General features: G+C 38.9%; 1 protein-coding gene across 9 annotated transcripts in view; it reads left to right on the top strand.

The window, feature by feature from the left end:
• POC1B (POC1 centriolar protein B) overlaps positions 1–12,853 on the top strand; it is a 160,421-nt gene that overhangs the window by 88,754 nt on the left and 58,814 nt on the right. For all 9 annotated transcript variants that reach the window (XR_634962.4, XM_009181402.4, XM_009181401.4 and 6 more), the window contains one exon: positions 11,802–12,020. Coding sequence is in view for 8 of the 9 variants with exons in the window: in XM_009181402.4 (XP_009179666.2) it covers positions 11,802–12,020 (219 nt within the window). In the remaining variant the exon portion in view is untranslated. The remainder of the gene's footprint in view (positions 1–11,801; positions 12,021–12,853) is intronic.

Raw genomic sequence — 12,853 nt, 5'->3', positions numbered from 1 at the left:
TTAAAAGAATGCTTATTTGGTTTTTTGGTTTTTTGTTTGTTTGTTTCTTGAGATTGAGTCTTGCTCCATCACCCAGGCTAGAATACAGTGGAGCGATCTCGGCTCACTGCAACCACTGCCTCCCCGGTTCAAGCGATTCTCCTGCCGCAGCCTCCCAAATACCTGGGACTACAGGCATGTGCCACCAAGCCCAGCTAATTTTTGTATTTTTAGTAGAGATGGGGTTTTGCAATGTTGGCCAGGCTGGTCTCAAAATCCTGACCTGAGGTGATCCACCCATCTTGGCCCCCCAAAGTGCTGGGATTTCAAGCATGAGCCATTGTGCCCAGCAAAGAATGCTTATTTGAATCATGCTGATTATTTGGTAAATTCTGAGACTGAAATTTGAAATGGATAAAGCCCATCATGTTTAATGGCTATGAAACATAACAGGTTTTGTTTCGTATAAAGTATGTCATAATGTTAGTGACATGCTTTAGTGGTATCATGACTTCCTCTTTAAAAACTTCTTGCGGTCGTGCATGGTGTCTTACGCCTGTAATCTCAACACTTTAGGAGGCCAAGGTGGGTGGATCACAAGGTCAAGAGATCGAGACCATCCTGGCCAACATGGTGAAACCCCATCTCTACTAAAAATAGAAAGATTAGCTGGGTGTGGTGGTGTGCACCTGTAGTCCCAGCTACTCAGGAGGCTGAGGCAGGAGAATCACTTGAACCCGGGAGGCGGAGGTTGTGGTGAGCCGAGATCACGCCACTACACTCTAGCCTGGTAACAGAGTGAAACTCTATCTCAAAAAAAAAAAAAAAAAAAAAAAAAAACTTGCTGCTTACTCATCTGTGTGTATGTTCATACACATACATGCATATGCGTGTTTGAGAAAAGATATATTATTATAATTCATCATTCTGTTATAAAGTAAAAGAATCTAGCTCATATTCTCTGTAACTCATGCCATCTATGAAAAGTATTTTTGAATTTTATGGTTAAATTTGAATGTTATTTTTGGTGGGCCATTTTTCCCTATGGTAATTACAGGGAAAAAATATTTCTATATAAACATAGCCATTGTTTTTATTATCTTTGGTTTCTGAGTTTCTTCCACCAGCAAAACAAGAAAGGAGGAAAACACCTACATGATTTTACACTTGAAAATATATGGAGGAAATATATTTAAACTGCATCATGTTACCATAGAATCTTATTTTTTGTTATTTATAATGAAGGATTTGATACTCTACTCATAAGCAATTTAAGAATGCTGTTGTGGCTGGGCATGGTGGCTCACGCCTATAGTCCCAGCACTTTGGGAGGCCAAGGCAGGTGGATCACCTGAGGTCAGGAGAAACCCCGTCTCTACTGAAAATACAAAAATTAGCCAGGTGTGGTGGCGTGCACCTGTAATCCCAGCTACTCAGGAGGCTGAGACAAGAGAATTGCTTGAACCCAGGAGGCGGAGGTTGCAGTGAGCCAAGATGGCACCACTGTACTCCAGCCTGGGCAACAAAGTGAGACTCCATCTCAGAAAAAAAAAAAAAAGAATGCCATTCTTCCTGGAGATTTTTATGCCATAGTATTTCAATTGTATCCAATTATATAACCTTTATCATAGGGTTAAATATTTTTGATTAATTTCATAGATCTAATTGATGTTAGATTGGCTTCCTATATTATTGTTGGGAAATCATTTTTCATCCAGTAAAACAATGGAACTAGATTTTTAAAATAGATGATAGATCTTTGTCTGCTAAGTTTAAAATATATATATAAAATACATTTTTCACTCAGCTGCCTGAAAATGAAAATCTTTTATCCCTTTTAAAACTACATCTGAAAATATCTTATTTTTTTCTTTGGGGTTTGTTGAACAGTGTGAAAGATAACTACAGATCTTTTCTCCATTCATTTAGCATGCTGTACAAAAGATTCTTGTTGAATTTGATATGGAACAGATAATGAGGATGGATCCCTTACTCTGAATGCCCTTCGAAGTGTAATGGCACAGTTCACAAAAGAAGTAATGGCTATTTGTTTTCCCTTTTGAGTTTGCAGGAAATTTTATGCAGAAAGTTGGTGTTATGTTCATTTGGAGTATTGGGAATATCATACACTTGTAGGCTTTTTAGTTTAATATTAGAAGAGAGAGCACTAATTCTCTATCACTACCTGTTACCCATTTTGTCCCCTACTCCCAGATAATTTTGGTTAGTATTTTTATCATTAATTAAGATATCTCTGGTGCAGTGCCCTTTTAGATCAGCATACAGCATTAGAAAGTAGATCCTCCTTTGAGGAAGTGATGGTTTGTGTTTTCTTAATCATATAATAAGTGAAACATAGAAGGAAATTGTTGTACAGATTCCATTTGTCCTAGCTGTATACTACCCATTAATGGCTTCGAAATTAATAGGTTTCTCTAGAGATTAGAACGAAGATTAAAGACAAAGGCAGATAGTAGACTTGTAGCCTCAGCTGTCTTTTCTAAGGTGACTGAATTAATCATTTGGATATTTCAGTTGATAGCTACATGGTATATTTTTCAAGTCTTCTGATACAAATGCAATTTCCAATTAGGTCTCAAGAAGGAAAAGCAAAGTCCTCTATAAAATCTTATCCCCAAAGCCGAAGGCTCTTTCTTTGAGAAAAAGATGTATGTTTTCTCCTGAAGCACAAACAAGTCTTAACTCAGCAAATTTAGTTTGGAGGACAAAATTTCACATGACATTTTTTGATTATATCCTAGTCATACTTTTAAGTCAATCAGACTTGATCAAATGAGTATGTTCCTACAATGATACATAATACACTGTTTAGAAGACAGAAAATTGTCATTTTTTCCTTCAAGATCAACAGCCTATGTTTTCAAGAATGTCAGGAATCGAAAATGAATTCTGTGTTGTGGTCCTGTGACAGCCCCATCTGGGTGAGTCTACAGTTCCTTTTTCTGTTTCCCGAATAGATCCATCCACTCCTTAGTCAACATTGGCTTTTGATCTTAAGAAACGAACCAAATTTAGAGCAGCACTCTGAGTCACTTCTGACAGGCAGCCATCCTCTTTGTCAAGATTCTCAGATGAACTCTGTGACTATCTGAGTCCTTTGTGCTGATGGTAAACTTAGTGTAAAGCCTCCCACTCTTTGGCTAATGCTCTTCTAGTCCTCCCATTTTGGTAATTCGTCAGCTCCAGAAAGACCTCCATCCATCAAGCCTCCTGCTTTACACTGCCTGCTCCCTGTGTCTGGGCCTCCTTTACCCAACTTACATTCTGTGGTCCATCTTTACATCCATGGTCTTGTCCCTTTCTTCCTCTGTCGTCCTCACCTAGAAAAATGCCAACCTGGGTTAAATCTGTTTCTCTGGCTCCTACACGCCTACACCCAAAGGGCTGGATTTCACTAGACAACCATCGTGGCTGGTCTCACCACACATTTATTTACACAAAGCTCCATGGGCACTCAGCCACTGTCTATCCAGCCCATTTATCGAGTAGTTATCCCCTCACTCTCCTGTGTCTTCAGTGCTCTCTTTATGCTTGCTCTTTCTATCAGCACACATTTGTGATATATTTCTCATCTTCATAAATGAAAACCTCATTTGGCCACTCATCCCTTTCCAGCTCCCGTCTCATTGCTCTTCTCCCATTTATAGCAAAAGTTCTTCTAAAAAAAAAAAAAGAGTTACTTAGATTCACTGTCTTTATTTCTTCACTTTGCATTCTTCTGAGTGCTATCCAATCAAGCATTCATCCCCACTCTTCCACTCATGTCAGGGTCCCAAGGACTCATCTCGGTCCACCCGTGTGTGGCACTTGATCCTGGTGATCACTCCTTCCTCCTGGAAGCTCTTTCCTCACTTGACTTCTGGGCAACTAGTCTTCAAGCTCAAGGGCCACCAGTCACCTTTCCTGCTCCTGCCTTCTAAAGTCTCTGCAGCTCTTCTCTCTTTTGGCTCCTTCCTAGTGATCACAGACCCATAGATAAAAAGATGTATATGCCAGTAACTCCCAAATGTATATTTCTAGACCCAGCCTCTCCACAGAAATCTAGAATCATATACTTCTAATTGTATTAATGACTGTTCCCCTTGAAAGTCTAATAGGCATCTCAAACATAACATGTCCAAAATTTATTTACCACTTCTCCATAAAAAATTGCATCAGCATAGCTACATCATAACACAGCACCTTGCTCAGCTTTATTTTTCTTCCTAACCCTTGTCGCCTAGCGTTACATCACATATCTACATGTGGTCCCCACTAGGATATAACCACGAAAGCAGGGCCTCTTGTTTATTTACTCCTTGAGGTAGGCAGAACAACTGTTCCTCAAAAATGTTTATCTCTTCATCCCCAGAATCTACGAAAATGTTTCCTTACATGGCAAAGGGGGTTTGCAAATGTGATTAGTTAAGCCTTTTTTTTTTTTTTTTTTTTTAAAGAGAGTCTCACTGTGTTGCCCAGGCTGGAAGTACAGTGGCTCGATCTCGGCTCACTGCAACCTCCGCTTCCCAGGTTCAAGCGATTCTCCTGCCTCAGCCTCCTGAGTAGCTGGGACTATAGGCACATGCCGCCATGCCTGGATAATTTCTTTTGTATTTTAGTAGAGACAGGGTTTCACCATGTTGCCCAGGCTGGTCTCAAACTCTTGAGTTCAGGCAATCCGCCCACCTCGGCCTCCCAAAGTGCTAGGATTACAGGCATGAGCCACCGCGCTCGGCCAAGTTAAGGCTCTTGAGATGGGGAGGTTATCCTGGATTATCTGGCCGGACCCCATATAATCACAAGGGTCCTTATAGGGACAGAGGGATTCATGAGAATTAGAGAAGATGTAACAATGGAAGCAGTTATTGGAGTGATGCAGCCATGGGCTAAGGAATGTGGACAGCCTCTAGAAGGTGGAAAGGCAAGCAATGGATTCTCTCCTAGAGCCTTCAGAAGGAATGCAGCTTACTGACACCTTATTTTTAGCCCCGTTAAACAAGATCCAAGCCCTTGTTTTGGACTTGCGATCTCCAATACTGTAAGATGATAGATCTATGTTGTTTTAAACCACTAAGTTTGTGGTCATTTGTTACATCAGCTGTAGGAAATGAACACACTCCTGTATCTCTGGTACCTGGAATTTTACCTGGCACATAGGTGCTAAATAAAATAATTTTGCTTGAACAAATGGCATGTATTCATTATCTTAGATCCTATGTACAGATTATTGAAGTTTCCAATCCCTACTCTAAATTTTATCATTGAAAATAAATGATATATTCTTTCTTTGAAAAATAATATTTGCTTTTATTTTTGTCCAGGCGAAAGGCTTTTTCTGTTGTTGTTATTCTAGTCTATTTCAGGCAGACTTTTTATACATACGTGTGTGTGTGTGTGTGTGTGTGTGTGTGTGTGTGTAGTGATTTAAAAATCTCAGAACATCAGGAATAAAAAGGACTTTAAAAGGCATTCAATTGAATTTCCTGATTTGATGTTTGTATATCTTTCACAATATCTCTGACAAATGACCTTCCCAAGTCTATTTTAGAACCTCAATAATGGGAAACTCGCTTTGGCTTAGATACTTTTCTGCCTTTTATCTGTTTTGTTCTCTACTTACAGAATTAAACCAAAAGTAGAAATGTTAGTCGTAAATCAAAACTAACTATTTTAACCAACTGATTGAATGTATATCTAAAGTTCAGGTCACTAATTATCTTTACATGTGAAATGCCTACTTTTGCATTCACATTTGTCAGGAAAATCCTTACGTTATTCAGCCAGAAGCTATCAAGTATGCCTTTAGGGGATAAAAATCTACCAGTGATTTGCAGTTAGATAATATATGCTTGCATTGCTCCCTCACTGTACCTCTGAGAAGGCATTTCAGATTGTAATTTTTAGCAGAAAATGGCATTAGTTTAACTTTGGGGGGTTATATTTCTCTCCAAATACTATCAAATTACTAATATTTAATTTTTTGTGATTGGCTCAGCTGATGCAGGACAGCCAATTAAATTCAGTTCAACAAATGTGGAGCTTTGTCTATGTCTCATGTGCTATGCCAAGCACCTGAGGTGATAAAAGTTGTTGACCCCACATGAGGGGTTCATAATCTAATGGGGAATACCGATATGTAAACACAAATATCATAAGGAGTGAGAAACCCTCTACTGATGGCACGAAGTCTTGTGGGAGTGAAATGGCACTAGTGATTAATTCTGACTTGCCAGCCCAGAGGGTGGGTGGTGGAAAGGGTGGTAGGAGAAGGAGGGAAAAGGAAAGGAGGAAGGGGAATAGATATAATGTATGAACTTTCACATGTAGTTGAGCGCCGCAGTATCTTGAATGTTCCTTTGTTAATTATGTAAATAATAATAGTTTAGATGTGTGGACCATGGTTATGTTGTTGAATGGTTAATTTTCTAATAAAAATGTGTTCGGCAATGCCAAAATTTTCAGTTTTCATTGATGCATTAAAGTAATTCATCCTCAAAAATAAGTGACAAAGGAAGATGTATGTGTTAAAAATAACCATGATATTTAAAGAACCTGTTAAGAGTCATTTGTCCCCAGGATGTGATATGTTTTATATTCAGTTCTCAGGACTTTCATAGTTCTTTGCATCAGTCAGATCTGTATCTTTTACTCCATTTCATTTGTTCAGGTGAAAAGTGAACCCTTTTGACCTATACAGATAAGGATTTCTCAGCCCTTAGATTCACTCTTTGCCCTTGATGAGGATGCATTTCCCATCTTCGAGATGGCAACCATGGGGTTATCCAAAGAAGAATGTAAGAGTAGTGATTGCCCTGCCATCCTTTTTGATAAAGTACTTCCTCAGAGTATTGTACGCTCCATGAAGGAAGAAATCATGTCCGTCTTTTCTTTGCTGTAGCTCTAAGCCTACCATAGGAGGTCCTTATTTGTAGGATCAATCAATGATTGTATTACTATTGCTTCACTGTATCACACAGTGTTAGCAAAAGAAGTAAGAGATGGGAAATGAGAGCATGATGTGATTTCTTCTTTTTATGAATTACCAAAGCATTTGTTTTTTCTGCAGTCTTACAATCATGTGTTTGCTTGTGTTTTGTCTGCTTGTTTGTTTCATGCTCCTTCAGCAGTGCCAGAGATGAGCCAGGCACTGTGGGGGATTTAGGCCCTGCCCGGTCTGAATTCTCTCATCACAACAGAGAATCCTTGAAAGCGGGCATCATACCATATGTACATTTATCATTGTATGTTAGTATGCATAGATAGATGCTCAGTAAGTATTTATTCAAAACTGAATATTAGCACCTTTGAAATAGGAGAATATCTCAATGTGCTGAGAGAAGCAGGTACTACAGACTCACTTGCTGGACTTCTATCAGCCAAGAATCTTAAACACCATGTTTTTCCCTTTGTACCTTTTTAAAAAATGTTTATGAATGAAATGTACTGAGCCTCCCCCACCCTGTGCATCTCACTCTTCTCCTATACAAACAGGATGTAAAGACAGGGTTGGTTGGTAGAAAGGAATCTGCTAATACCTAGGTTCCAATACCTTTGAGAGACAGAGAGAGATGTCAGTTGGCTAATGTTGTAGGATGGAGAGCTGGCACCCTTTTTTCTCTCTGCCCATATGCGTTTCCCTTTTTTCTTTCATTTCCATATGTGATATGATAGTAATGTATTTTTTGCTGGTCCCAAACAAGAAAACCTATTGGAGGTCTTTTATTGCTTGGATTGTCTATGGTCTTAAATCATCTTTGCCAATTTTCCTATTGTCCTTTCTATACTAACGACCTTGACTGCAAACCTCCAGAGTTCAATAACTGATTTGTTCATTAGATTGAGGCCTTTTTCCAAGAAAGGCTGAAGCTCTTATTACAATATGATTAATAATATTTGTGGCCATGTATATACATACTTAGGTATGTTGTGATCCATATTTTTTCCAAAAAACCGTCTTGGTTATAGATAATTTGGTTTCCATCTGTGAGAGCAATAATAAAATCTGTATACAACCGGGCGCAGTGGCTTACGCCTGTAATCCCAGCACTTTGGGAGGCCAAGGGGGGCGGATCACGAGGTCAGGAGATCAAGACCGTCCTGGCTAATATGGGGAAACACCGTCTCTACTAAAAATACAAAAAATTAGCTGGAGGTGGTGGCGGGCGCCTGTAGTCCCAGCTACTCAGGAGGCTGAGGCTGGAGAATGGTGTGAACCTGGGAGGCAGAGCTTGCAGTGAGCTGAGATCGCGCTACTGTACTCCAACCTGGATAACAGAGCGAGACTCAAAAAAAAAAAAAAAAAAAAAAAGTGTGTATACAAGTGGTTAACATTTTCAAAAATATTCAAGCTTCTGCTAAGTACTCGAAATGATCCAAGGGATACAGTGATGAGAAGAGTAAACATAGTAATCTAGTGAGGGAGACAGACAATAGACAAACAGCAAATATATAAATACAAATTCTGGGCAGTTATGGAGGAAAGCATCAAGATGCCATGCTAGAGAATGAAAGGTCCAGCTTCAGCAGGGTGGTCAGGGCAGGGACTACATTTCTGAAGATGTGACAGTTAAGCTGAAATTTGGAGGTCAAGAAGGATGCAGTCATGCTAGGATGGCAGAGAAAGCCATTGCAGGCAGAGCAGAAGCAATGTTTTTTGTTTGTTTGTTTGTTTGTTTTTTAAAGCCTGTCCTTTGAGCAGGAACTATTTGTTTGGGGGTGAGGATGGTTGTGGAGCATGGACATCCGTATTTTGTCCCCAGTGAGTGAGGTCTAGGATCAGGAATGCAGACTGTGCTCATGAGTCCAGATTTCTTGGAGAATCCTTTGTATTTCCATACTCACCTCTACAGTGCTCCCATTTTAGTCCTTGCGATCAGCTCAGTAGCTGCAGACCCATGTAGATAAGTGCTGTATGTTGTCTTCCTAGTTCCTTTAGCTCAGAGCATAAATAGGTGGTTGGTTCATAGATGCTTCTAAGTATGACTGGGTAGCATTAAAAATCCTTTATGTTAACTTGTTCTTTCAGGATCTGTGATTGTTAGGAGCCTTTCTTCTGGACATTTTCAGTACAGTTTTAGCTTTTCTCTGTCATATGGAGTTGAGTAATTCAAAGTGATACCAATAGGATCGTTTTGAGGATGTCGTTTGTTTTTTGTTTGTTTGTTTGTTTGTTTTAAAGAGATAGAGTTTCTCACTCTGTAGCCCAGGCTGGAGTGCAGTGGTTCCATCATAGCTCACTGCAGCCTCAAACTCCTGGGGTCAAGTCATTCTCCTGCCTCAGCCTCTGGGGTAGCTAGAACTACAGGCACACACTAGCATGCCTGTCTTAAGATTTTTATTTTTTGTAGAGATGGGGTCTCCCTATGTTCCCCAGGCTGATCTCAAACTCTTGGCCTCAAGCAGCCCTCCCATTTTGGCCTCTCAACACTTTGGGATTGTAGGCATGAGCTACTATGCCCAGCCCTTTATGATCCATTTTGAGTTAATTTTGTATATGGTGTGAGGTAGAGACCCAAATTCATTGTTTTGAATGTGGATATTGGGTTTTCCCCATGCCATTTGTCAAAAAGACAATTCTTTCTTGATTAAATTGTCTTGGCAACCTTGTCAAAAATCAACTGACTGGCCGGGCGCTGTGGCTCACACTTGCAATCCCAGCACTTTGGGAGGCCAAGGCAGGCGGATCACAAGGTCAGGAGATTGAGACCATCTTGGCTAACATGGTGAAACCCTATCTCTACTAAAAATACAAACAAAATTAGCCGGGCATGGTGGTGGCACCTGTAGTCCCAGCTAATCAGGAGACTGAGGCAGGAGAATGGCGTGAACCTGGGAAGCAAAGCCTGCAGTGAGCCACTGCACTCCAGCCTGGGTGACAGAGTGAGACTCTGTCTCAAAAAAAAAAAAAAAAAAAAAATCAGCAGACCATCAATGGAAGGGTTTATTTCTCCACTCTCAATTTTGTTTCTTTGATTTTTATGTCTATTTTTATGTCAGTGCCACACTGTCTTAATTACTATAGTTTTACAATAAGTTTCGAAATTTGGAAGTATGAGTCCTTCACATTTTTTTCATCAATATTATTTTAGCTGTTATGGGTTTCTTGCATTTCCATATGAGTTTTAGGATCAGCTTATCAACCTCTGCAAAAAAGACAAATGGAATTTTCATAAGGTTTGCACTGAATCTGCATATCAATGTGGGGAGTATTGCCATCTGAATAATATTAAGGTTTTTGATTCATGAATTTGGGATATGGGATGTTTATTTGTTTAGATCTTTTATTTCTTTCAGTGATGGTTTATATAATAGTTTCCAGTGTACAAGTCTTACGTTTCTTTCTTTTTTTTTTTTTTTTTCCTGAGACATGTCCTCAGTCTGTCACCCGGGCTGGAGTGAAGTGGCATGAGCTTGGCTCACTGCAACCTCTGCTTCCCAGGTTGAAGTGATTCTTATGCCTCAGCCTCCTGAATAGCTGGGATTACAGGTGTGCACCACTACACCGGCTAATTTTTGTATTTTTAGTAGAGACTTTTGCCATGTTGGCCAGGCTGGTCTCAAACTCCTGGCCTCAGGTGATCCGTCCACCTTGGCCTCCCAAAGTGCTGGGATTACAAGCTTGAGCCACCACACCCAGCCTTACATTTCTTTTGTTAAATTTTTTCATAAATATTTTTATGCTATTTCATTGTAAATGGAATTATTTTCTTAATTTTATTTTTGGATTGTTCATTGCTATATGGAGGACTTTTGGTTTTTCTATTGTGGTAACATATATATAATGTCAAATTTATCATTTTAACCATTCTGAAGTATATAATTCACTGGCATTAAGTATATTCACAGTATTCAGTGTTTTGTAACCATCGTCACTATCTATTTCCAGAATTTTTTCATCATTCCAAGTAGAAACTCTGTACTCTTGAGCAATAACTCCTTATTACCCCTACCTCCAGCCCCTGGTAACCTCTACTGTACTTTTTGTCTCTCAGAATTTACTTATTCTAGGCACCTCATATAAGTGCAGTCACACAATGTTTGTCCTTTTGTGTCTGGCTCATTTTACTTAGCATGTTTTCAAGATGTATCCATGTTATAGCATGTATCAAAATTCCATTCCTTTTTATGACTGAATTATATTTCATTGTATGTTTATACCACATTTTGTGTATACATTCATTTATCGATAGATACTTGAGTTGTTTCTAGCTTTTGGCTATTGTGAATAATGTTGCTATGAACATTGCTGTACAAGTATAAGTGTCCAGTTGAGTCCCTGCTTTCAGAGTTCTGCTGGATGTATACTTAGGAGGAGAATTGCTGGATCATATGATAATTTTTTGTTTAATTTTGGGAGTAACTAAGAGGCAAACTATTTTCCACAGCAGCTGAACCATTTTACATTCCTACTAGCAATGGACAAGTGTTTCAATTTCTCCACATTCTCACCAACACTTGTTATTTTCCTTTTTTTTGATAATAGTCATCCTAATAGATGTGAATGTTGTTTTTAAACTAAGAATTAAACTGCATCTAACAATCTTTGTAATAGTAGATCCCTCAGATCAGTGTATAGAAAGTGTGTTTCATTGAAAAGAAAGTCAAGGAAAATTGTGAATTTTCTCTATTCAGCTTTGTTTCCTTAGTAAAATAATTATAATAATTCCTTATTTAACTATAGTAATTTCCATAATTTATTATAGTTGAGGATAAATCTTCAATGTAAGGCTGAGCTTTTTAGAAGAGGAATATTTTAAACTTTATATCTATCATTTTAAAGTTTGGAAAATATAATTCTTCCTGTATTTTTTGTGACATTAAAGACAACAGAAACCAGTGGTAGAACTCTGCCAGACAAGGGTGAAGAGGCCTGTGGATATTTCTTGAACCCTTCCTTGTTGTCACCAGAATGTTCACCAACAACCACAAAAAAGAAAACAGAAGACATGAGTGACCTCCCCTGCGAAAGTCAAAGGAGCATACCTCTCGCTGTGACTGATGCTTTAGAGCATATTATGGAACAACTCAATGTTTTGACACAGGTGGGCATGGCACAGGTTGCATGCATTGCACTTGGGGGTAAGATACACAAAACAATTCTGGATACAGCAAGTTGCAGAACTAGCAGAGCAGGGGAAATTTTCCTGTACTAGCAAAGCAAACTCAAGGTGGCGATGCCCTAAACAAGATCTTATGGAAATGAACTCAGAGCCTATGCATTTGTGTGTGCACGTGCACACACACACACACACACACACACACTTTAAGCCATTCCTAAGAAAAAATTTAGAGCCATAAGAAAAATATATTGGGAGTAACCATTTCTGGTTAGTATGAAATATTGCCAATGTTTGTAGATTTTAACTCTGAAAATATTCTCACTGTCCAGTATATAACTTCTCTTATCCCAAAGCCTCTTACATTGATGCAGTGATCTTCCAGGTGTGATGGTTTTGCATTCCCATGTTAGAATATTACCCAGTTTTTGGAGGCCAGTTTACCTTTGCAAAGAAAAATACAGTGGATCTTAAATAATATACCAAAATTCTTGGTTACAAGGTATAGACATAATTTAAGGGAAATGGTATGTTGAAATGGATACACCAAAGGTTTCTCTTCTAGCTCTGTTGATTCATTGTTCCCTTTGAATAAGTCTTCTCCTGTTCCTCTTTGATATGTAGAATGAGAATACTAGATACTAATATTTGTTGGAGTGGACAGTAGCAAGTTATATAAAAAGATGGTAAAATATGAACTACAGAGATGTCAATTACTTGTCCAGAAAAAAAATATTTCCAATAGAAATAACTTTTGCATAGAAATCACCCAATTGGTTCTCAACCCTGACTGTCCGCTATAATCATTAGGGCAGCTA

This window comes from Papio anubis, chromosome 9, assembly GCF_008728515.1.
Source record: "Papio anubis isolate 15944 chromosome 9, Panubis1.0, whole genome shotgun sequence".
In the NCBI taxonomy this organism is placed as follows: domain Eukaryota; kingdom Metazoa; phylum Chordata; class Mammalia; order Primates; family Cercopithecidae; genus Papio; species Papio anubis.
The sequence above is the reverse complement of the archived record's forward strand: the minus strand, read 5'-3'. Positions and strand labels throughout refer to the sequence as shown.